General features: G+C 37.1%; 2 protein-coding genes across 5 annotated transcripts in view; one reads left to right on the top strand and one right to left on the bottom strand.

The window, feature by feature from the left end:
- The window catches only part of LOC127454049 (protein Jumonji-like), a 60656-nt gene extending 56760 nt beyond the window's left edge, over positions 1 to 3896 (top strand). The window contains exon 18 of the mRNA XM_051720984.1: positions 246 to 3896. Coding sequence (XP_051576944.1) covers positions 246 to 422 — 177 coding nt within the window. The 3' untranslated portion in view covers positions 423 to 3896. The remainder of the gene's footprint in view (positions 1 to 245) is intronic.
- Positions 3645 to 26075, bottom strand: dtnbp1a (dystrobrevin binding protein 1a). 4 transcript variants are annotated; one of them, XM_051721008.1, is made up of 10 exons: positions 25838 to 26075; positions 24291 to 24344; positions 22632 to 22682; positions 22377 to 22437; positions 22152 to 22284; positions 18066 to 18198; positions 15726 to 15748; positions 8188 to 8343; positions 5576 to 5719; positions 3645 to 4385 (listed from the first exon to the last, which is right to left on the bottom strand). In XM_051721008.1, the coding sequence occupies exons 1-10, from the start codon at positions 25891 to 25893 to the stop codon at positions 4093 to 4095; spliced, it is 1104 nt and encodes a 367-aa protein (XP_051576968.1). In that variant the 5' UTR covers positions 25894 to 26075; the 3' UTR covers positions 3645 to 4092. The 4 variants fall into 4 exon arrangements, with proteins under 4 accessions (XP_051576968.1, XP_051576971.1, XP_051576970.1 ...); XM_051721011.1 differs by having other exon boundaries at positions 5576 to 5710; XM_051721010.1 differs by having other exon boundaries at positions 8188 to 8340.
- Positions 26076 to 26081: the final 6 nt, after the last annotated feature.

Here is a 26081-nt window from a genome sequence, read left to right as displayed (position 1 = left end):
TAGTCTGTTATAATATCAAAAATAAAAATTGCATTTTTTTGCATTTCGTGTTTTTGATCTAATGTTTTGTAAATATGTCTAAAAATGTGCATACTGCACACAGTATACATACTACAGAAATTAGTAGCATGGTAGACATTATAATATTTTGAACAGAGTTAACTATTCCAGACATCTCTTTGCCTTTAGCTTAGGGGTAAAACTTGAATGTGTAATTACAAGTTATTCAACCATATTTTGCACAGGAGCAAATCAACAGTCTGGTAAATCGTGTGTCTGGCAAAGCATTGGAGAAGGGTAGAGAGAAGCAGAAAGTTGCCAACCCTAGCAAGACACCACCAGCAAAACGAAGTCCCAGAAACAAGAGCCCCGCCCAGGTCCCCCTCTCCTGCTCCACCTCAAAGAGCAGCAGCCGCACCTAACCAGACCGTCAGCAACATTCCTCCTCACCCAGCATCACATATATAAGGCCATAGTGTCTCCTTTATATCAGGTGTTCCTAATACTTGTGTACAAACACTCTTAAATAATCTTTGTACCTAGTGTATAGTCTCAATACAACAAGCTGTTATATTGCACTTTTGTATTACAGATTTGCGTAGATACTGGCTGGTTAGTACAATATATTGAATGTATGGAAGTCAAATGTTACATCACGTTTCACAAAAAACAACTGTTTGGGGCACCTGACATAAGTGAGAATGTTGGGCCTTGTCCGACAAGCACGGAATCTTTTGCACTAGTCCTGAGATTGGTTTTAGATGAGTATTTTCGGGTTGTTTTAGCATTAAATTGAGTATAGATATGCGTATACATAGATATAAATATATCCTATACTATTCCTATCATTTGTGTTTAACTGGTGCTGTAGTGACACTTCTCCATCACACTTCCTGTTTGTCTCTTGGGCTCATTTTTATTAAATCTTAAAGGAATAGTTCACCCAAAAATGAACATTTTGTCATCATTTACTCATCCTCGTGTTTTTCCATTCCCGCAAGACTTTCTTTCCTCCGTTTAAACACAAAAGGAGATGTTAGGTAGAATGTTAGCCTCACTATTCACTTTTATTGTATTGACAAAAAGATGTAATGAAAGTGAAAGGTGACTGAGGCTAACATTCTGCCTAACATTTCCTTTTGTGTTTCAGGAAAGATAGTCATACGGGTTAGGAACAACATGAGGGTGAGTAAATAATGACAGAACTTTGACTTTTGAGTGAACTGTTCGTTTATTATGATGTCAGGAACAAGACAGAACGATTATAGCCCTCTCAAGTCAAACAGTATGTGTATAGTACATGCAGTTACTGGCATTCCACTTGTCCAGCTACAAATATTAATCAGATCAGTTTTAAATGACATATGAAGACCCTTGAATTCAGATTCACAGATTTCCTTGATAATCTAAAGGCCTTGAGGATGAGTATACATGGAAGTCCCCAATTTTTAAAAGCACATTTTGAGGCCTTTTACTAAAACCTTTGTGGAGTTCAAAGAGTTATTGGACGTTTGATGCTTAGGGCAATATTTAAAGTTATTATTTCCATTTTAAAGATGCACTTTCCCTTTTATCCCATAAACGTTTGCCCCACTGGTTTTACGTTTGTAACTGTTTAACCATGTGTCCTAAAATTTCTCCCACCTTTTCGCTATTAAGAATCAAATCTTTAAATATTCTTTTGTTTACATAGAGTATTATAGCAAAATACTAATATGTCCATTAGCCCCAATTATGTTTCTATGCCAGTAAATCTAAAGAATTGAGCCTTTGAGTTCCAGTCTATAGGAATTTGGATGAGAAAGCCAAGATGAAGAAAAAGCCTTACATCTGCATTGGTTTCTTCATTAATATAAATTAGATGTTAACAGGGTTGCTACAAAAACATACGAAAAATAAGTGCTGCTTAAAATCACTGAAGACGTATGTCATAGTGGTGATCCCTAGTTTTTTAGCTTTAATTTTTTATTCAAAAGTCTTTTACCCAAAAGTAAACTATTGTAGTAGGCCTAGCTACCCATTGCACTGACTGTATCAAAGTCCTGTAATCAAAAATGGTAGTTGCCCCTTTCCAAATGACTGACTTGTATTTAAGGTTTAAAAAATGAAAAGTGTTTCCAAAAATGTGGTTGTATACTTTTTATGGCCTTAAATTATTATTATTATTATCCCTTTCACCCTTATTTTATTAAAGTAAACCTCCAGCTCCTTGTACTGTTTATTTATATGAACTGTTACGCAGTCCTCCAATCCAGTGGAGATCTCTTAAGGTTACTTGTAGTTTTTTGTTAATTTTTTTTTTTTTTACTTATCAGGTTTTTATATTTTTTGTTTGAATAAATATATCACTTGTCAATCCTACCAAAAATTTATTGGCCTGATGTTTTTCTTGCAGCAATTATGTTTAACAAGATGATGTGTGTGGACACTTAGCTAAACATCTTAAATGGTTTTCCTTTATTGGGGTAAGGTCATAACGGTTAAAGTGATATTTCACTCAAAATTGAGAATTCTCTCATTATTTACTCACCCTCATGCCTTCCAGATGTGTATGACTTTCTTTCTTATGCAGAACACAAACAGAAATTTTTAGAAGAATATTTCAGCTCTGTAGGTTCATACAATGCAAGTGAATGGTGAACAGAACTCCAAAAAGCACATAAAGGCAGCATAAAATAATCCAAATCCATACGACTCCAGAGGTTTAATCCATCAGTTGGTTTTGTGTGAGAACAGACCAAAATAGAATTCCTTTTTCACGGTACACCTTGCCATTGCAGTCTCTAGGCACGATCATGATTTCAAGCTCGATTACACTTCCTAGTGCTTGACACATGTGCAGAGCGCTAAATGCCACTATAGGAAGTGTAATCGAGCTTGAAATCGTGATTGCCAAGGAGACTGCTGTCATGCTGTAGAGTGAAAAAGGAGTTATATTTTGGTCTGTCCTCACCCAAAACCAACTGGATCACTTCTGAAGACATTGATTAAACCACTGGAGTCATATGGATTGTGTTTATGCTGACATTATCTGCTTTTTGGTGCTTCAAAGGCCTGATTACCTTTCACTTGCATTGTATGGACCTAAAGAGCTGAGATATTCTTCTAAAAATCTTTTTTTGTGTTCAGCAGAAGACTGAAAGTCATACACATCTGAGAAGGCATGAGGGTGAGTAAATAATGAGAGAAGTATCTTTTTTTGGGTGAATTAACCCTTTAAGGCAAAAACTGATTAACACTTGTAGAATTTTGCCCATTACCACAATTTTTCTTTGCATGTAAATACATTTACCGGCGTTCTTAACGGCTTGGCATCAAAAGCAAAATTTTCAAATAAGGTAAACATGGTTTTCTTTGTCAAATTATTTGAATACGCTTTGATTTTTGTCCATTTAAACAACACGCTTGGTCATCAAAAATCATGCAGTCAGACGTTAAAAGAACCTTTCTATTACTGTTATCATAGTACTAACTGGGTATTTTTTTCCCTGAGGTAAGAGAGCAACAGCTTGCTGTATATGGAGCCTGTAAATTCTGAAATCACAGATGGTCCAAATGTTGACAGCTATTTATATACCAAGATTAAATCTTTCTAGATCACTAGAGTATGATGTTAAATATTAGTCCTTCGCTGATACTGTCCATGAGGTTCATCTTATTTCAAGGTATATTTTATTTCAGTGCATTCTTTAAGTAGGCTCAATTATATAATATGAAAAAATGAGCTTCGCATTACAAATTCATGCAACGTACAGTATATCAGTGATATTAGCAGGAACACTGTAAAATGTTTATTATTTTCGATATAATTCTAAAGCAGCAGGTTTTGCATATCATACGAAGAACTGTATCATAAATTGTATAGATTTTTATGGGAAAGAATGAAACAAAAATCACAGTGCTTTTAGTCTGAAGAGCTGCTCTCTAGGCTGAGGACAAACAGTGCCACACTAAGCCATGAAGAAATGTTCAGTTTCTCGTTGCTCTTCAGCCTCACTTGTTACACCAACACTCTCTATCACTATCTGATGTAAAAACACGTTTCATCTTGGAAAACCAGCTTGAACTGAGCACACTTCCCCTCCATGGCCACTAGGGGGCCTGTGTGTCGCTGTCGTCAGAGCTCTTGAGCGGCTCTTCTGTTTCCGGGAGACCCATGAGGGCTGTGTCAGCATGTACCTCCTCCTCATCTGACTGAACCAATGGGGATTCTCCACTGCAGCTTTCCTCGCTGGCATCCTCTTCATCATCCGGACCCTCAGTCACACCGCTGATAGTATCAGTGCAGGAGGAGATTGAGGAGGCAGTGTGCCGTAGCTCTGTCTGAGTGGGCACTTTCAGACTGTTCTCTGATGGGGATGTGCCAGTTTCCAGAGCTGGGCCACCTGTTGAACAGACAGAACAAGGTTAAAATGTGTCACGCCATCTATTTCAGAATATTAATTAGCCCAGCAAGTGCAGTAATGACCCTGAATTGTTACATGCTATGAAAGACACAGTAAGATTCTATTCTGCTCAGCTTCTACACATTTAAAAATCTTTTGATCTGAAGGTGTATGCTTAAATGTTTGAAATTAGTTTTGTAGACAAAAATATAATTGTGCCAACATATTAATATATTTAATTACAAAATTAAATTTTATTAAATTTTTTTTTTTTTTTTTTTAATTGATGACTTGGACCAAATAATAAAGAAAAGCAGCCAATAAGTGCCCAACATAGATGGGAACTCCTTCAATACTGTTTAAAAAGCATCCCAGGGTGATACCTCAAGAAGTTGGTTGAGAAAATGTCAAGAGTACATTTCTGAAAATTCTAGGTAAAGGGTGACTACTTTGAAGATGCTAAAATATAACACAGTTTTGATTTATTGTGGATTTTGTTTAGTCACAACATAATTCCCATAGTTCCATTTATGTTATTCCATAGTTTTGATGACTTTACTATTATTCTAAAATGTGAAAAAAAAAATAAATAAAATAGTGAGAAGTGAAAAATGAGTAAGTGACCCTATACTTTTGAACGGTAGTGTAGGTCTAGACAAAATCGGTAGACTTTTGTACATGTATTGTAAGCAAAAAAGCTATATGATTTCCTTTTAAGTCTTTAAAATCTTATAACATGTACAATAATGTATCAAATACTTAAATATTTGTAAATACTTAAAATATGTCTCCCTTTTTGGTCAACATTAGTTTTGGTAAATTTTACATTTATTGTTTTTGGAACTCATATTTTATATTATATTTTTTTCCTTAAAGATAAAATATAAATTGTGTATATATTATATTATGCAAAATTAAAATATTTCTTCACATTCACACGTCATTTTAATGCTCTTTGATTGAACCCACAAGCCCTTATTTCTCATGAAGCAAAGGAACATTTGCCATTACAAGATTAAATTATAGTGAAACCGGAGCGCTTTGCATTCACTATCTAAGTTTATATTTGTTCCTTTTTATTTTTGCGGGAGTTTGGCGTGAGGCTCTGCTGATGGCGCATGATGGTGATTTGAAGTGCACAATAATCGCTGTTATCTCAAATAAATATATATATTATATAAAAATCCAACCTGTGTCAGGAGATGGAGCACGGTTCTCTTCACCAATCGAGCTGAGGAAGACATCAAGTGCCTCATGGTCAGACACATCTGTAAGATCCATTTGTTCCAGCAGATCAACATTCACCTCCATTGAGGACAAACTGCCTATTGGATCTGCCCCACAAAAAAAACAAAAAATTGCAATTACTCCTTTCACAACACTCTTTTCTTATGACCAACACCAATTTGACTGATAGGAGGTTATACTAGTACTACTACACCTTGATTCACTTTTAAAACCTACAGAACAGTAGGTCTAGTACAGGAATATAGAGTATTCTAGATATAAAACATGCAGATTTCATAATATAGAAGGGCAGGGTAAAAATATAGATTTTCCGATGCATCACGATCTGTGTTGTAATGATCCTGATACCAATTCTTAAATCCCCATATCGATTTTTCACTCTATGTGGCAACCCTCTATTATGCAAGTAAATCACTTGGATGTACAACCAAATATCACGCTATGCGACTAAAAATGTCTATGATTAGCCACTGGCTGGAAAATGTTCAGAGTTCACTCACCAGTGATTGAGTAGTATTGTTGAGAAGTTATTAGCACAGAGCCAAAATATGCCAAAATATGCCTTCTGAAAATATGCCTTCTGAACCATCAAGCAGCCAGCAGTCTCATGGAACCCATTATCTTGCGTGTTGAGAGTAAAAGTTTGTTTAACTCGTTCTGTGTGTCCAAAGACGAGATCCATGGATCCATATATGTCACTGAATAATGTTTCTCTTAAAAGGAATAGTTCATCCAAAAATGAAAATTCTCTCATGATTGACTCACTTTTAAGCCATCCCAGATGCGTATGAATTTCCTTCTTCAGCAGAACTGAAAAGAAGATTTTTATACGCACATTTCAGCTCTTTTTATCCATACAATTCAAAATAAAGGTTGCCAGAAGACTGTTGGCTGTTTGACAATCCAAAAGGCATATTTAGGCACCATAAAAGTAATCCACATGACTCCAGTCGATAAATTAATGTAAGAAACAAATCAATAATTGAAACGTTTTTAACTTTAAATCGTTGCTTCCGCCCACCGCTGGATTCGCTGTTTGAAATGACCTAACTCTCGCTTGATGTTCGTTCCTGTTGTACACAAAGCCCTTGCTTCCGACTTCTCTCGTGAACGCGCCATTGTGCTTATGTCACTGATGCATCGACTGCTGGCAGAAAGCAATTTTTTTTAAGTTAATAAAGTTGTAATTATCGATTTATTTTTCTACACAAACCTATTGATTTGCTTCAGAAGACACTGACCGACTGGAGTCGTGTGGATTAATTTTATGCTGCCAAAATATGCCTTCTGAACCATCAAGCAGCCAGCAGTCTCATGGAACCCATTATCTTGTATTGTATGGATAAAAAAAGCTGAAATGTGCTTATAAAAAACTTCACTTCAGTTCTGCTGAAGGAGGGAAGTCATACACATCTGGGATGGCTAAAAGGTAAGTAAATCATGAGAGGATTTTCATTTTTGGGTGAACTAATCCTTTAAACCCTTTCTGTTCTTAACAGTCAGTTGATTAAAAACAACAAAAAAAGAAACATTTAAATCTAATAACACATGCATGCGCTAAAGAAATTACGCATGCCTTCTCTCGTTATATGTGCTTACTGGCTGATGCCGCTAGTCTTAAAGGCGCAGTACTGATTAAGCACATATCAATGTAAATACTTGTAAATAGTACAAATTAATACAAATTAAGTAAACAATAAACATGTATCAAAAAAATATATATGCAACATAATATATGCAATTTTAAGTCATAATTGATGGAATAGACTGAATTTAAAAAAAATTCAAAAGCTAAAATGTGACCATTTGATGAAAAGCTAATGCTAAAATATAATTTGTAAAATTTATATTTTCGATTTGTACCTAGAAGGGTTGCAGAGAAGGTTCCTTTATAATTAAGAGCATTAGCTGAGAGAATTTATTCTATATGTAAGCAAAATGGACAGTGTAACAGAAATGTACCCATATGAATCGATATCGAATCAAATCATGATCTGAATCGAATAGAACTTGGGAATTGGAATCGAAATGAATTGGGAAATCTGTATCAATACCCAGCCCTATAATATAGTACAAATAATTGATTGACACATAAACAGAGCAGGTTAAAACAGAGTGGAAGCCCCAAAGAAAGGGAGATACAAAATGAAAGCATACCTCACACAAAGTGCAGCATTAAGGAAAGAGAAGAGGACAAGTTTACCATCAACATCCCTGCATTAACTCTTTAACCTCCCATTTAACACAGTATTAACACTTTTAAATATTAATTAAGGGAAGGACACAGCATTCCATACAGGCTTGGATTCAAATTATTCTTTGTTATTTTCAGAACGTCACTAAAATGTTGTTACTTACACAAAAGAGAACAGCACATTTTGACCCCTAAATCTGTTTTATGACTATTAATGGCATTGACTAAATTTTACATACGACACTACAAAAGATATGACAGAAATGGAGTAAATATAAAAATAAATAAATAATAATAAAAAAAGAGTCAGTTTCATTAAATGTACTTGAAGAAGCGGTCTGTGTAAAATAAGAAACTGACCTCTCCTATCAGTGATCTGGAGGTATCCTGTAGAGAGGTACTGCTCCATGTCTTGCTGAAATGCTTCCTCAAAGTATTTCTGCCTCTCCTTTAGCTTGACCTGCTGTGCATGCTCCATCTCCAACACTTTCTGGGCATGTTCTGCACCGAGCTCTGCTACAGAGAGACATGAGAGAGAGAGAGAGAGAGAGAGAGAGAGAGAGACACAAAAACTGGAAAGGATTAACAAAATCTTTGGAGTTAATTTGTCAAATCACACCACACAAACTCTCTAAATTCCCAAACAAAGCTTCTTAAATGAAGACCAATTAGTGGTATCGCTTTGGCATTGTACAATATAATGACTTAGTCTGACCAAACTATTCCCACAATCATTGTTCTGCATTCTGCATGTCTCTCTCTGACACAAGAGAGACAGGATATAACCCTAATATTTGCCTGATCGTACATGTGCATTTCCTAAGACTATCTGCATGCTGTATTTAATTTTACATGTAAATACAGCAACTTCAAGATTTGAAAAGATTTTAAACTGCTTCAGTTTTCAAACATCAAGATCTTCACAAACTTCTTTTCTTACCACAGAATGTGATGTGCAGTAGCTTGTTCTTCTAGTAATTTTGAAAGAAAATGTAATGCTCCTTATGGCTAGGCTGAACAAGAGTGTTTGTGTGGATGCTCATTCTGAGTGTTATAAGCTGTGCAATGAAATTCTTTCTCTCTCACAGGAAGTGTATCCTCTTCTCTAGAACAGCAGGAAGTCTGTCTGTGCTTTCAGAATGTCAGTGCATTTGTGTGTGCGATGTATGTTTAAATAGGTGTGGCACAAACACCCTGTCAAAGAAGTTCTGTTTTGACATTCTAAATAATACAACTTCCACTGACAGTTTGATAAGTCAAACCAAAAACTTGCGTTTATTTCCTCTAAATCTCCCCTTTCAAAATAGGTCTTTTATAAGACATGGTCACGCAACCAATCACCTTCAATGATTATATGCAGGCATGCACTTTCAAAATAAAACAAAGAATATCAAACTTCCTCTTTTGCAATATACAGCAGACTTTGTCTACGGTCATCCTCCTGTGTATAGTGTGAATACAAGAAGTCCATTGAAAAAACTGAGTGAGCAGTGAGAGTCGTACTCTGTTATTAGGATGCGCTTTTAACCACAGTTCTGTCACAAAGTCTTGTTAAATAGACATGTAGTTAAGCAATGTTAAATAAAAGTGCTGTACTGAATGCAGGCATACGCACTACAAAACTGCTTAGAAAACACTGTTGCCCATTTCTGCACAAAATTAGCCTGGGAAAAGGGGGACGTGTAAATGTAGTTGATGCAAGCTCATGAACTGAGTATGTATGCATGCATTTTCATGACATTAGTTTAGTAATGGTATAATCACTTCTTTTTACAGTGCACTCACTTCCCTTAAAAAAAAAAAAAAACATATTGAAACAATATTGCCTACATTCAGAATAAAATAAAAACATTTCAACCCTCTACTTAACACTATAATATTGGTACGGGAAACAATATTTGTATTGGTAAGGAAAAGTATGTATATTTTAGGTGCCTTGACTGATCACCATTTCCTTTATTTTGTAAACAATTTTGATCACCCTTTTGCATTTCACCTACTGTACATAGACCTGCGGTATGACAAATTCATTTTTAAAAGTGCACATATGCCATCCAGTCTCTCAGATATGAGGCTGTATAAACTGCATGCATAAGAATCATACAAAAACGTGAAGAATATTGTTTAAAATAGTTTTACATGTAGAAGTATGTCGTCACACCACAGGAAACTCCTTGAAATGTCTTGTCAACTACCCATTAAACTTGGCCTACTATTAGGAAAGGCAAAATGTTCATTATTTCAAAAAGCAAATATCTAGTATGTTCTTGCATAACACAAAACATGAATTCTTGCCAACACATAGCCTTCCATAGACATTAAGTTTTAATTTTAGATGACAACCTTGTTTGATGGATGATCTCAATCAGCTTTGCTCATTTTAAGTGGTGTATGACATGAAAGAGCAGGTTCATTCTATTGTACCTGTTTAAAATAATTAAACTAATTGTCATGAAGTGTGAGACTATTCCTGCCTAAGAAATAAATGGCATTTACTATCAGCTGCATTTCAGCCAGAATCCATGTGTTCGATGTGAAGCTTCCATCTGCATGTGTCACAGACACAGCATAGAAGAACTAAATCTGGATGGACAGACATTGCTTTTTGACACATCTTCTTTTGCGTGTCTGTGACAGCTAATGATAGATGACAGCACGACCTGAGCCTCAGGCTCTCTGATCACACTTGTCACATTCTCCACACATGATCATCAGAAGGGAGGAAAACACATTAAGAACATTAAGGGGCAACATATATAGAACCATTTCCTCTTCTTACTACCATAATCCATCTCTCTCTATTTTTACTTTTTTTGGAATATACCAGGGGTTTTCAAATTTTTTGATGCCAAGGACCACCAAATATGACAATCACCTTGCGAAGGACCCCGTCTTAAAATATAGATAGGTCACTATGTAATTTTGTCTATGTACTATACTATGTAATTATCTGTAGGGATGCACCGATTTATCTGCCAATTATTGACCAAATTAAAACCACCAGCTACAAGCATCTCTATAAATGATCTGCTTATAATCACATAAGCAAGAAAAATATAATCAGAAAAAGTCAAGCATGTTGATCATAATAATTCATTATGAAATTGTAATGTTCTATCATAATATGCTAAATGTAAGTTCTAAAGCCTCCCTAATTATGTGGAAAATATTTAGGCTACTTTGTCCTATATTTACAGCGTATCTTTTTTCTAACCAATAATTGAGTTATGATGAATGTATAAACTTGAAGAAATATTTGATGAAACTGAAAATGGCAATAATGTCAAATTCGGTAAATACAGTTTTTTTGCTTTTTTACAATTACAAACTTTTTTTTTTTTTTTTTTTTATCTACATTTTCCACGGTTCCCCTAGCACCACCTTGTGGCATCCAGGGAAGACCCCAGTTTAAAAACCCCTGGAATATACAGTAGTAGATTGTTTTCTTTTGCTGTTGGAGCAAATGAGAACGCAAAAATAATATTTGCTGTGGTATCCCATTCACTGCAATAGAAGTTTACCCCACTGTGAAATGTGGAAAAGGGTCCAATCTCTTTCCCTCTAGTACACTGGTAAAGGAGACAATTCATTGCTATATGTTTATACATGTGAAGACAACAATATTACACATTAATATATAATTTCCTGTTTATTTTTTTTATTGTATTCTATTAATTTGTTTTCTAGCAAATATATGTTTGTGGTTCTACCAAAAAAAAAAAAAAGTGTTTCAACATAGGTAATTATGCTGCATCCTTCTTTGTGGATTGGTGGGGGGGTCATAATATTTAGGGTACCAGGATCACCATCTGATCTTAGAGTTTCCACACCTACAAAACCACAATTTAACCCCTGCCGCTAAATCACAACATAAAAAATGCAAAGAATCCATACACCTGTCAACCATATAATGGAGTGCAGAAACCTACACCAAGCAATTTCAAAATCAGTTCACATTAAACTGATGTTAATTTACATAAACATTCAGTTTTGATCATCTGAGCAGAAATAGAAATATTAGTGTACTGATAAGAGCCTGCTGTGAAGACGGGCGTTTTAAAGCTAATCAGTGGAGTATCAGGCAGTGGATGGTAATGCATGTTGTGCCTGTGGGCCAGACAGGTTAATGACTCATTCTAATGAACTGAATGGCCTCCACACAGCGTCACAGCACAGAACAGAGCACCAGTATCCATCTCAACAGCAAGAAGAAAAAAAAAAAAAGAGATGGAAAGGAATGCAGAAACATTATCTCCCCTGACTGAATGGCACTTCAACACATAGTAGATGGTTCAGGTGCATGGTTAAGGATGCCCAACCTTTGTCATTTTCAGTAAAATAGGGGGCCTTCACAAATATCAATTAAAAACTCATTGTATGTGGTGATAAAAGTCTTTATATGCATGAACTTCTTAAAGGAATAGTTCACCCAAAAATGAAAATGTGCTTATAATTTACTCACCCTCAATTTCTTTCTTCATCAAAACAGAATTTAAGACTTTTAGGATTTCATTTCAGGCCGCCTCCTCTAAACAATGCAAGTGAATGTACTCCACTTTTTGACAGTCCAAAATGCATATTTAGGGTGCATCAAAATAATCCACACAACTCCAGTCGACAAATAAAAGTTCTTCTGAACCCAAACGACTGATTATTTTTAGAAACAAAACAATACTTATATTCAGGCATCATTAACCCACCTTCATATCATTGCTACCTGTATGACATTCTGTCTTCCTTGGTACATAAAGTAGAATGTTTTAAATAATGTTCATGCCGTTCTTTTCCATATAATGAACACAGATCGGGACCAGGGACTGTCACGCTCAAAAAAAAAAAAAAACACCATAAAAATATCATTTGTGGTCACCATTCAGTAAATGATGACAGCATTTTAATTTTTGGGCGAACTCTTTAAGGGTTCCGATGACATTTGTGAACATCACTGCCACAACTTGCACAGCAAGTCTGCAGTTTCAGCAGTCACTTCTGGACCAATCAACACAACCACCTCAAAATGTTCCCATTTTGTTTGAAGTCCCTTTTTGAAACTGTAGCCATGCACACAACACACTGTCCACAGACATGTACAAAATTATAATTATGAACTTATATTCCTCATTTTTCTCATACCACTGATGATGTAATTTCTCTTAAATTAAAGCTGAATCTCTGAGATAACTAGGCTACTTTATGAGATGTTGTAATGCCTGAGCCACCAAGAGGTTGCAGGTCTACAACTATCCCATCAATTTAAACACTCCAGATTATAGGGCAGAATTAAATACCTCTAGCACATAGGTCAAGCAAATAAGAAGATGAGGGCATAAAGTTAACCATATACCACTATGGCTCTTTATGACCATTCCATGCTGCAGTGATGCACTCCACACATAGCATGAATTGAATAATCACCCTGATCCTTTAAAACGCTTTTGTTTTGCTTAAAATTAATAACTGTCAACTCACTATACATTAGAGATAGAAGTATGTTGTGACAGCAAGGTCTTTGGTAAAGACATGCATTGTTTTAAAATGTTTTTCTATGTAAATATGCGCTAGACTGACGTCTTTGATCATTGCACCTTTGGTTTTTCAGCATTTCGCATTATGAGCAGCAACAGTTCAACTTTTAAAAACGCTTCGCGACACATGCATTTTGTTCCATTCTGTTGTGCTCCATCTAGCTTTTTTAAACAAAAGAACGTGTCCTGTGCGAACACCATTATAGTGACATTAGGTTATCTGATGCACCCAAAAAGTATAATTCTTTCAAGCATAGGGATACATTATGGTGACTGTAAATCAAGCTAATTTTTGCATCATTTCCAACAGTATAACAGCTTAAGTCTTAGATACAAGAGCCACAGTAGGCAACCTGTGCTGAAATTCTATTCCTAAAATGTGCCAAGCCCAAAGATGACTGCAAACCACCAATTCATTCCCTGAAATACCACCAGACTTCTGTTCGACACTTCGATACAACATTGCCACAGCACATGAACCTTAAAACTATCAAAAGAGAAGACTGAAACAAAAACAGAGTGCCTGGAAAAACCCACAGGAATCTCTCACGTTGCTGTCCAGAGTTCCCGACGTGGACATTTTGTGTTTCTCCTTGAAGAATGAAGATGGGCAGAAAAGCAGAGCTGATAAGCCAGAGACTGCAGTTAAAGTATGAAGAACGGCTTAAACTAACATTGTATATTCTGCTGCCTTTTTTTTTCTACAAGCAACTCATCTAAGGACAGCAATGCTGAGACATTGCCTGCTCAGGGACACAGAGCTACAGATGCAGTTGGAGTGAAGAGATGCAAACAGGGAATGTACCATTCACATGCCTGATATAGGGGGTGAGGGTCTGTTAAAAGAATGGGACAAGTAGTGGATCTGCTGGATTCCAAGTTTCATGTGAAATACGTGCCTTCACTGATTATCAGATTATCTCATTCTTCATATTACATGAATATTAGTGTGACTAGTCATTAGTTAATCCTAACAATACTGCAATGTGAACAAACATCACAGTCGCTCCAAAACTCCAGTCAAGGATAAATCTAAAAGTCTTTTATGGACAATAAAGCTGCATTTTAATACACAGCACTTTAACAGATCAAAAACCCATCACAGCTCCCTTTCCCACATACAGATAAATAAATAAATATCAAAACAAATTAATATTTGCAATAAATACAAATAATTTTAAAATATAAAATAATAATGTATTTAAAAAATAAACTAATAAATGTATTTAAAACTAAAAATCTCTCAAATAATTATAAATAAATAAATACAAATCAAGAGTGAGGTGTGAAGTCTTGAAACACACTGCCTACACAAAAGCAAGCTCAAGCAACACCACCCAGATGCAAAGAGAAGTGTTATAAACAGTCTAAACCACTTCTGCAATGACGACTACACGATGCAAAACAAATAAAAACCCCTTCTCATATCACAATTAAAACATTAAGTCCTGATTTCTCACAGCTGCAAAAACAAACATTTAATTTTTCATCAATTATAATCAAATCTTAGAACATTTACTGCAGGTACAGTATAATAACTGCAAGCCTCAGATGACCTGAATTTTCTCAAGATAAAGGGCATGTAAATGTGAACAATGATGCGCAGTCGCCTAAAGGCAATTTCTGTTTAGTACAATGGCTTTAAAAGACAGCACAGAGAGACAGGATACATTCCGTCATGTCATGCAATGACCGACTACTGATCTCTTGCTTGTCAGTGTAACACAAACATCTCTAACTGATACATTAAGGAGCCATGATAATGAAAGTGAACGTTATTTTCACTGACAGCAGACATGAACAGATGGAGCAGGCAGCATCCCTTAGAGGTCAGTGTGGAATTAATGCCATCATGAGGCCAAATAAAGACAACAGATTCCACTCACTAAAGCAGTTTTGGCTTCCCTGAGGTAAATTAGTGTCGGCTGGGTAATTACAACACAGTTCTTCTCATTGTTGAGCAATAAATGAGGTTCATGAGGTAAATAAAGAAATGATAAAATAAAATATATACACAAGAACTAAATGGTAATCTACCTCGCTTTTCATTATTTCTCTTTTCAAGGGGTTGACACGGTATGGGTGTTGTTTAATGGGCAGTGAATTTACAACAATACGTCATTGGATGTAACACAGTTACCATTCACTTTCATTGCATCTTTTTACCATATAATGAAAATAAACATCTCTTTTTGTGTTTGTAGAGGAAAGGAAGTCATATGGGTTTGGAACACCATGAGTAAATGATGACTGAATTTATATTTTTTGCTGAACTATCCCTTTTATGTTGGATTAAATATGATAGGTAAGTGCAGAGGGAGACTGTGTTAGCAATGGAGCACTTTGAGACTTAAAAAAGTTGATTATTCTTACCTTTCAAAGACTCAAGTTCTTTCCTAAAAACAAATAAAGGACAGTTATGTCAGCTTTACATTTTTACAGCCAACTAAATAGCACAAGAATTCAGCAGATGTCACATTAAATCAGACCCATTTAAAACAGGCACAGACTCCTGAGATTAAGAGGCTAGAGCTTTCTCATTTAGCTGCAGGCTCAAACAGAAGCATCCAAAGAGTCACAGATGACTATTTAACACATACAAGCTTTGCATTAGCCTTTTTGTTGCTTAGGCGTTTCATACAGTACAGTACATTCCAGTGTTTTCTGTGTGGGGGCATTCACCACTTCTATGCAAATCTGCAAAACAAACTGTTCACCTAGCTGAGCCATCTATAATGCAGGTGTTGTATTGCTTATTTCACCTTTATTAAATAATGCTGTTCTATTATCTGCTTAACATTGCCTGAATGCAAAAAATTATGTCCATGTCAATATGATACGCTATATTCTTTTCACTTATTTTGTTAAATCATTAATTTAAAAGGGCAGCAATATATACATAATTGTCTAGCAGCAAGACACTATTTTTATTGCAGGATACAATGTAGTGATTAGCTATGGGGAAACCCTTGATCGATGGATCCTTCATGTTCTACAGTTATTGTGATAATTAGCTGATCAAATTCCATGAAATGCAGTAAACAGTGTGTGTTCTAATCAATGAATGCCTTCAGCACCCTTCCCTCTGAAAGAGCAAATGCTCAAGGAATGTCATGATTCTGGTCTTTGATGGATTGATGCCCATGCATTGATGCCCTTGTAAATATTAGCATCTAAATCTCATTGTATCTTTTCTACAGGGCCCTCACACAAAGGGATTCTGGGATATAGTAGTGTGGGCTATATTGCCCTTCATAGGCAAAATGCAGTAACTACACATTATGTCAAAACAGAGTTACGACCTAACTAGGGGCCCACGATATGACCAAAAACGTATATATTATGATATGAGAAACTGTATATCATGATAACAATATATCACGATATAGTTTATTTTATTTGAGTTGTTTGACTTCCTCCATAGCACTTTAAGGTTAAAAAAAAAAAAAAAACTCAGTAGAATTCAAATGGGTCACGTAAGTTATGTTGTATGTGCTACGATATCGAGAGAAACCAGATTGAGTAGTGCGAGTAATCACGCTCTGCTCTCTCCTGTCTCTGGAGCACAAATGGGAAGCACGCGACAATCATGTGAGACAAAGCTACGAATGATGAGAAGCATATTTAGAATGCAAGATGAATGTTATTGAATTTGCTTCAGTGGATATATGTCATTGAGATTGGATGTCCTCATCATCTCGTTTAAAGGGATTTGAGGAACCAGCAGCCGCTCCAAATTCTGTGCACATTTCTTGCCACACGGTGCCGATTTTGCGTAACTGTGATAGAGACAACAATACAAAATGTATACCGGTTGTCAAATTTCTACCGGTTTATCATGTATATCGCCCACCCCTAAGCTAAAGGCGCGGTCACATTTGCAAGGTGAAATTCCGCGGGCAAAGAAGGCGTGGGCAAACGTTGGCCGCATTTAAAACCAGCAAATAACTAATTGCCAAGCAGCCTCTTTTTAATGCTGCACTTTATACTCTGGGAGAGTTAAGTTAAAATTACATCCTTGTCCATTGTGAATATTCACTGTAGCTGTGTATGAAGCACCGCCCAAACAGTGGTGACTGCCAAACCAAGCAACTTCCTTCTGGTCAACGCGGCAAATTCACCTGTCAAAGTTCACCAAACTTGAACTGCACGTGAAATACGCAACCGGAAATTCTTCACCACTGGAAGTCCATCGCGTGAAAGTAACAATTGTGTGGTTTCCCATTGAGATGACTGCAATTCGCCAGCAGAATTTCACCATGCGAAGAAAAATGTGACCGCGCCTTTAGACTAGGATTTGTCCTGTGACAGACAGGTTTGACTCAACTATGCTCTAATTCAGAGAGAAAACGGAGCAAGACTATTTTATAATCCACATTTGGCTGGACAATCAAAAAACTTTTTTCAGTTTTCTTTTCTCAAACTTTCTAAATTTTCTCAGTCTAAGTGTTAGTGCAGTTACTGCATTATGGATTTGTAGGGCAGAATAAGTCAGCCAATGGGATAAAAGAAGAAGCAACAGATGACAGCCAGAAAAAAAACACTCATGCTGCATTAATTTGAAAAGAATAAAGTGTGCTTGTATTTGTTCTAGCTTCTTCTAACTTGAAACATAAATAACTGAGATCATAATATTTTACAAAAAAAGGTTAACAGGCACATCAAACTGACTGGAATTTTGTTCAAAAGTGAATAAAGAGTTTTTCTTCTTACCTTTTTTTCTTCTTGTAGCTTTCCAGCTGAAGTATCTGAAAGTGTTTGAAGCGTTGATGTTCACATTGAGCACACAAATCGTCCAGATACATCAGACGACTCTCCATTTCCTCAAAATCAGCCTCCAGATGAGCTGTTTAGATACATAGAACACATAAAAAACTTTAGAGATTTATTAAGTGTTTACTATGGTTGAGGAAGTATCCTATGAAGATATCCATCACAGAAAATTAGATCCATTCACTGCTGACTAATGAGATCCACTGTGCTGATATAGAACATGGTACAATTTTGCCATTTCCATACATTTCAGCTTCACATGCAATAACATAAAACTATAAAAATGGGCACAAATGGCTAAAAAGTGAATGAAAGTTGACATGTAGGCAAATTGTTTGGTGTCGTTGCAAGTACAGTTTCAGCTAATGACCCTGCATCAGCGTGGACAGGCCTGAAAGACTTTACTAACTTCAAGACACCATCCCCCAACACCGTAGGTAACCAACAACTGACTGACAACTTGAATGTGTTTTACTATAGATTTGAAAAGCCCAGTTTCACACCCGCTCTGACCTTCACTTCACACAAACATCAACACCTCCTGCATCCCCCCTCCTGCTACTCAACCTGCACTTAAGATCTGTGAAGAGGAGGTGTGCCATGTCTTCTGGAAACAAGAGACAAGGAAAGCACAGGGCCCAGATGGTGTTTCACCCACTTGTCTAAAATCCTGTGCTGACCAGCTGGCCCCCATCTTCACACAGATCTTCAATAGATCACTGGAGCAGTGTGAAGTTCAATGCTGCTTCAAACGCTGCAACATCATTCCTGTCCCAAAGAAACCCCAAATCACAGGACTTAAGGACTACAGACCTGTCACTCTGACGTCTGTGGTCATGAAGTCATTTGAGAGACTGGTTTTAGCCCACCTGAAGGACATCACTGGACCCTTTCTAGATCCCCTTCAATTTGCTAAATCGAGCAAACAGGTCTGTGGATGATGTAGTCAACATGGGATTGCATCATATCCTGCAACATCTGGACAGACCAGGGATATATGCAAGGATCCTTTTTGTGGACTTCAGTTCGGTTTTCAACACCATCATCCCAGCTATACTCCAGACTAAATTACACCAACTCTCTGTTCCCACGTCTATCTGTCAGTGGATAACCAGCTTTTTGACAGACAGGCAGCAGCTAATGTGACAGGAGAAATTCATTTCCAGCACATGTACGATCAGCACTGGTGCCCCCCAGTGAAGTGTGTTCTCCCCACTACTCTTCTCCCTGTATATGAATGATTGCACCGCCAATGACCCCTCTGTCAAGCTCCTGAAGTTTGCAGATGACACTACTGTCATCGGCCTCATCCAAGAAGACTATGAGTCTGTATACAGAAAGGAGGCTGAACGGCTGGATCACTGGTGCAGTCAAAACAACCTGGAGCTAAACACGCTCAAAACAGTGGAGATGATAGTGGACTCTAGGAGGAAAACCCCAACATTGACCCCGCTCACCTTTCTAAACAGCACTGTGGCAGCAGTGGAGTCATTCAGGTTCCTGGGCACTACCATCTCACAGGACCTGAAGTGGGAGACCCACATTGACTCCATTGTGAAAAAGGCCCAGCAGAGGTTGTACTTCCTTCACCAGCTGAGGAAGTTCATGCCACAGGCGCTGATGATATAGTTCTGTCCTCTGCACTTCAATAACTGTATGGTTTGGTTCAGCTGCGAAATCGGACATCAGAAGACTACAAAGGACAGTTCAGACTGCTGAGAGGATTATTAGTTGCCCCCTCCCCTCAAGAACGATACACTTCCAGAGTGAGGAAAAGGGCTGGAAAAACCACTTTGGACCCCACTCACCCTGCCCACTACCTTTTTGAACTGTTGCCTTCTGGATAGCGCTACAGAGCACCAGAACCGTCAGGCACAGGAACAGTTTTTTCCCTCAGGCTATCCATCTCATGAACAGTTAAAACTGCCCCATTGAGCAATAATTATGTGCAATACACAGCTTAGTCTATTTATATTTATCCAACATACCCTACCTCTTCTGCCATACATTCCCTTGCAACTGTATATTACAGATTTGTATTTGTACATACGTGTGTGTGTGTGTGTGTGTGTGTGTGTGTATGTATATATATATATATATATATATATATATTTATTTATTTTTTATTTTATTTTTTTGTCTTATTGTGTATTTCTATATATACTTATATTTTCTATTCACTTTTTATTTGTATTCTTTTTTTTTTTAATTATTATTATTATTATCTCTGTCTTGTTGTTGTATTGTTTGTGCACTGGAAGCTTCTGTCACCAAGACAAATTCCTTGTATGTGTAGCATACTTGGCAATAAAGCTGATTCTGATTCTGAAATGGAGAGGCAGAACTTGACATAGCTACATTACACCACCAAGTGGCAAAACTAAAAAAATGCCTTAAATAGAAAATTAATTCCAAGCTCTATATTATACTATCACAGGGAATGTGATGTGCTTTATTGATCTCTGTTTAAACTTACATAACTGCACTGCATACATTAGGAAACAGCAGAACTTTCTTTGGTGTAAGACATAACAATTTCATGTCAAGCTGGTGATTTCAGAGGCCTAAATGCATTCAGACACAAAAATCTATTAAAGCTGTAAAGAGACACCTTATGTCACTGATTATCACAAATTTAATTAAGACTTCAGAGGAACACAAAACCATAAAAACAAAGAGAAGACAAATGAATAGTTCTGTACGGTATTGATTGCTTAATCTTTTTTTAAGCTTGTAAGCTTGACTTCAAATTGCTTGCAATTCCTTAGACAAAACTGCAGTAACTACTCTTCAGTTAAACAAACCTACACTGAAAAATTAATTCATAACCTGAGAATCTGTTGCTGTAATGTAAGGTTTAGCAGGTCATATAAATTGTTCGAAGCACATATCTTGATTATCAGATGACAAATGTACTATATAAGGCACACCTGTATAACTATATGTATATTTCCCAGAAAATGTATTTTGCCCTAGATAAATATAAATAAATAAATAAAAAATCTTAACATAACATTACAAAAAAGAATTTATGAACGACTAGAGATGATTCCCAATGTCAAAAGAGCTTATGAAGGATTAGACCAACCACTAGACTCTAAGCTAATTGGCTTTTGTACAGGCAGTCTACACAAAACAGTTTTTTTAATAAGAGAGCCTATAGGTGCAACAGGATGGCATGAACAACAGAAACTGACATCAGCAGATGGAGCTCTACAGGAGACACTTTCAAAAGCTCCATGTATCACAGTAACACACAGAGCGTGAAACATTATGCTCAGACAGATGCTCTGCAAAGTCAGTCAAGGTGATCTTACATCTCTACTGTTACAGTAAAGCTCAATGTAGGCTAGGCCATGAGATGTACAAACATTAAAAAGGGCTATGTTTTTTTATATACCTCAGCAAATCCCTTAAAGCTGCACTATGTAAGATTTCTTTGGTTACAATTAACAAAAATCCATTATTGAGTGTTTAATTGAATAACATAATATCTACATGAAAATAGCACGTCATGACTCTGGCTCTGCAGTTGAATACCTCAGAGTTATCACAGTCAAAGCAGGTAACCTCAAACCATGACATTCATCCGTGCAAAGATCAGTGCCAAAACACAACTCACGTAAAATGTCCCTCCGCACGTTGAAATTTTATGTTTAACCACAGTCGCTAGAGAGCCCAAAGTTCTGTAGTTGCAGCTTTAAGGATTTCACTGTAATATAAATACTTTTTAAAGTAATTAAACCTTTTAATTTATAGAATAATAAATATTAAATGTAACTATGAGAGAAAAAAAGTGTGCTAGTTAATATGGTTATCTTTTTGAAATTATACTGACACCTGGTTGCATGGAAATAGCATCACGCAAAAACAAAAAAATTTCGGTTACCAAATGCCACTGTAGAAATGCGTCATCTGCAGTCAGTCATAATTCATTTATTCAGGGAGCAAAAATATCCAAAAACAGAGGGGTTACAGAGCCCCTTTAAGATACTGATGTGTGATGGCTGTTTGTGAATATCTTGCCTATACGTGAGGTGACAGTCTCCAGGTCTGAGAGGAAAGCAGGGATCTGCTGCAGTTGTTCCTGTAGCTCCAGCACTGCTCCTCGTCTCTTCTCCCAATGTGCACACAGCATCACTACCTCCCCATCCAAAGTCTGACAGAGAGACAACCATAAAGCCTAGTTACCACAACTACAGCAACACAACCGCTCCACTATGTTGAGTTAGATCTTTAGTGTGAACTTACTTCCCCAGCCTTGGCACACTCTTTGGATCGTTTGTGAAGAGCCACCCAAGTGTCTTCATACCTTGAGAAGAATAGCACATATGGTATGTCTCAAAATCCAGTTATGAACACTTTCACCAACATTTCCAAATTAAACTAGAAAAATGGATGCCATTCACTCATTGACATTTTTTGGGCAATTTGTTAGATGTATGCTTATGGATGCACAGATGTGACAAGTTAGATATTGCTGTTTATCAAAGGAAAGTAACATACCGACTGAGTAGCTCCACTCCAGCAGAATATTGGGGAAGGTGCTCATCTCTTCTAGGAGAAACACATCACATTAACAAAACGCTGATATATTACAGGTGCATCTCAATAAATTAGAATGTTGTGGAAAAGTTCATTTATTTCAGTAATTCAACTCAAATTGTGAAACTCGTGTATTAAATAAATTCAATGCACACAGACTGAAGTAGTTTAAGTCTTTGGTTCTTTTAATTGTGATGATTTTGGCTCACATTTAACAAAAACCCACCAATTCACTATCTCAAAAAATTAGAATACATCATAAGACCAATAAAAAAAACATTTTTAGTGAATTGTTGGCCTTCTGGAAAGTATGTTCATTTACTGTATATGTACTCAATACTTGGTAGGGGCTCCTTTTGCTTTAATTACTGCCTCAATTCGGTGTGGCATGGAGGTGATCAGTTTGTGGCACTGCTGAGGTGGTATGGAAGCCCAGGTTTCTTTGACAGTGGCCTTCAGCTCATCTGCATTTTTTGGTCTCTTGTTTCTCATTTTCCTCTTGACAATACCCCATAGATTCTCTATGGGGTTCAGGTCTGGTGAGTTTGCTGGCCAGTCAAGCACACCAACACCATGGTCATTTAACCAACTTTTGGTGCTTTTGGCAGTGTGGGCAGGTGCCAAATCCTGCTGGAAAATGAAATCAGCATCTTTAAAAAGCTGGTCAGCAGAAGGAAGCATGAAGTGCTCCAAAATTTCTTGGTAAACGGGTGCAGTGACTTTGCTTTTCAAAAAACACAATGGACCAACACCAGCAGATGACATTGCACCCCAAATCATCACAGACTGTGGAAACAACACTGGACTTCAAGCAACTTGGGCTATGAGCTTCTCCACCCTTCCTCCAGACTCTAGGACCTTGGTTTCCAAATGAAATACAAAACTTGCTCTCATCTGAAAAGAGGACTTTGGACCACTGGGCAACAGTCCAGTTCTTCTTCTCCTTAGCCCAGGTAAGACGCCTCTGACGTTGTCTGTGGTTCAGGAGTGGCTTAACAAGAGGAATACGACAACTGTAGCCAAATTCCTTGACACGTCTGTGTGTGGTGGCTCTTGATGCCTTGACCCCAGCCTCAGTCCATTCTTTGTGAAGTTCACCCAAATTCTTGAATCGATTTTGCTTGACAATCCTCATAAGGCTGCGGTTCTCTCGGTTGGTTGTGCATCTTTTTCTTCAACACTTTTTCCTTCCACTCAACTTTCTGTTAACATGCTTGGATACAGCACTCTGTGAACAGCCAGCTTCTTTGGCAATGAATGTTTGTGGCTTACCCTCCTTGTGAAGGGTGTCAATGATTGTCTTCTGGACAACTGTCAGATCAGCAGTCTTCCCCATGACTGTGTAGCCTAGTGAACCAAACTGAGAGACCATTTTGAAGGCTCAGGAAATCTTTGCAGGTGTTTTGAGTTGATTAGCTGATTGGCATGTCACCATATTCTAATTTTTTGAGACTTAAACTACTTCAGTCTGTGTGCACTGAATTTATTTAATACATGAGTTTCACAATTTGAGTTGAATTACTGAAATAAATGAACTTTTCCACGACATTCTAATTTATTGATATGCACCTGTATACTGCTTTTGAAATCAATAAGTAATAACTCTCTTTCATCCACTACCTCTGTTTCTTCTTTACTTTAGCCTCCTTGGATTTGTCACTCAAGGTCTTGATTCTGAAATGGTTGAATATAAGTTAAGCACAACAATCCAAGCAATATGCTTTGTAACATAAGCGTACAATATTTGTATTGAGTTTAGTCCCCTGGTGGTGCCTCTTTAGATGTTCAGCTCTATGTAATTAGCTCCTCATTGAATGTGAGCAATAGTAGGTTGTCTACATTGACAGAATTTTGAATGATGCACTACCGCCTACAATGCTGTCTAGTTAGGTAGCTCACAGTAGGTTTTGATACACATCCATGGATTCGCCAGCTGAGGATATTCATCCTCCCACTGGAGCTGCTGACTCAGTTCTACTCAGCCATCACTGAGTCTGTCCTGTGTACATCAATAACTGTCTGGTTTGGTTCAGCCACCAAATCAGATAGAAGAAAACTACAACGGACAGTCAGGACTGCTGAGAGGATTACTGGTGCACCCCTGCCCACCCTCTAAGACCTGTACATCTCCAGAGTGAGGAAACGTGCAGGTAGAATCACTCTGAACCTCACACACCCTGCCCAATCCCTTTTTGAACTGTTGCCCTCTGGCCGGCACTACAGAGCACTGCGCGCCATGACATCCAGGCACAAGAACAGTTTTTACCCTCAGGCTATTTACCATATGAAGAATTAAACTGCCTTCAGGACTCCCATAGTGCAATAATGTATAAATATGTAATGTACGTATGTAAATTCACTCATATTTAATTCAATAATTGTCCATACCCCTACCTTGCACATATATAACCACTTGCACATGTACATACGCATTCTATGTTATATGTCCTTTTTTGTGTCTCTTTATATGCTTACCTTGTTTTATATTCTGTATCTCACTGTAATGTTCTGTGTGCACTTGTTTCTCCTATCACAAAAAAAAAAAAAAAAAAAAAAAAAAATCCTTGTGTACGTGAGAACACTTGGCAATAAAATTCATTCTGAATCTGATGGATTTAGTTACTCTTATATGTTTTTGTTTTTTTAGTTACTGTTATGGTAAAATAACTGCGTCCAGTATCACCTTTTATGATTCCCTTAATGTTAAAAAGGAGAAAGTTCTACTTGTAAAAATAGTGTAACAGAAGGGCAGAAATGTCCTGTCTCGCCCATCACATGACAGTCAGCTAGAAGTTATTAGTACAATTTCAGCATAGACTTGTTAGCATTCGGCTAACTTGACAGCATGTTTTCTTCCTCTTAAAAATGCACAAAATTAAATACATTTTCTTTCCACTTATGCGCAACAGTTTTTAATTTGTAAACAACTAAAGCCAAAACAAATTACACACGTTGTTTTAAAAATTATGATTAGCCGGCTAATTAGCTAGCATCCACATCTAGGCTACTCGCTAAATCGTAGACACGTGAGGAAGCTAGAGCAAAAGTTGTGTCAACATTGTGTAGTACTTGACGCGCTCAGGCTCTAAAGGCCATTTTATTTTGGCACCTAAACACCTTATTAAGACGCTAGAGAGCACGAAAGCAGCCAGACAAGAAATACATACCCTGATGTGAAATCCTGCTGCACCGTTTGCAGTCTCTCTCTGAAATTCTCAAACATGTCTTTAAGCTGCTTTATTCCCCTAACATAGGCTTGACGGATAACATTTAGCTAGATCTCAGTGTGCTTATAGTCTTTAACGGGGGCTTCAGTCATCATTAATAAGTAGACAATGTCCCGATATCCCGTTGTAGGCTGACAATGCAAGTGCATCTGTCTACAAGGAACACCGACTACATGACACGCCC

The sequence above is a fragment of the Myxocyprinus asiaticus genome, chromosome 16 (genome assembly GCF_019703515.2).
Source record: "Myxocyprinus asiaticus isolate MX2 ecotype Aquarium Trade chromosome 16, UBuf_Myxa_2, whole genome shotgun sequence".
NCBI classification, from domain to species: Eukaryota; Metazoa; Chordata; class Actinopteri; order Cypriniformes; family Catostomidae; genus Myxocyprinus; species Myxocyprinus asiaticus.
Note: the sequence above shows the minus strand (reverse complement) of the source record. Positions and strands in the feature narration are given on the sequence as shown.

What these genes read in the sequence shown, in the direction of transcription:
- dtnbp1a (XM_051721008.1), bottom strand. Translation starts at nt 25,893, where the DNA reads ATGTTTGAGAATTTCAGAGAGAGACTGCAAACGGTGCAGCAGGATTTC. An exon ending in CAGCAGGATTTCACATCAGG is followed by an intron (nt 24,345 to 25,837) that starts GTATGTATTTCT and finishes CAACCATTTCAG; the next exon opens with AATCAAGACCTTGAGTGACA. An exon ending in GGAGTGGAGCTACTCAGTCG is followed by an intron (nt 22,438 to 22,631) that starts GTATGTTACTTT and finishes ATTCTTCTCAAG; the next exon opens with GTATGAAGACACTTGGGTGG.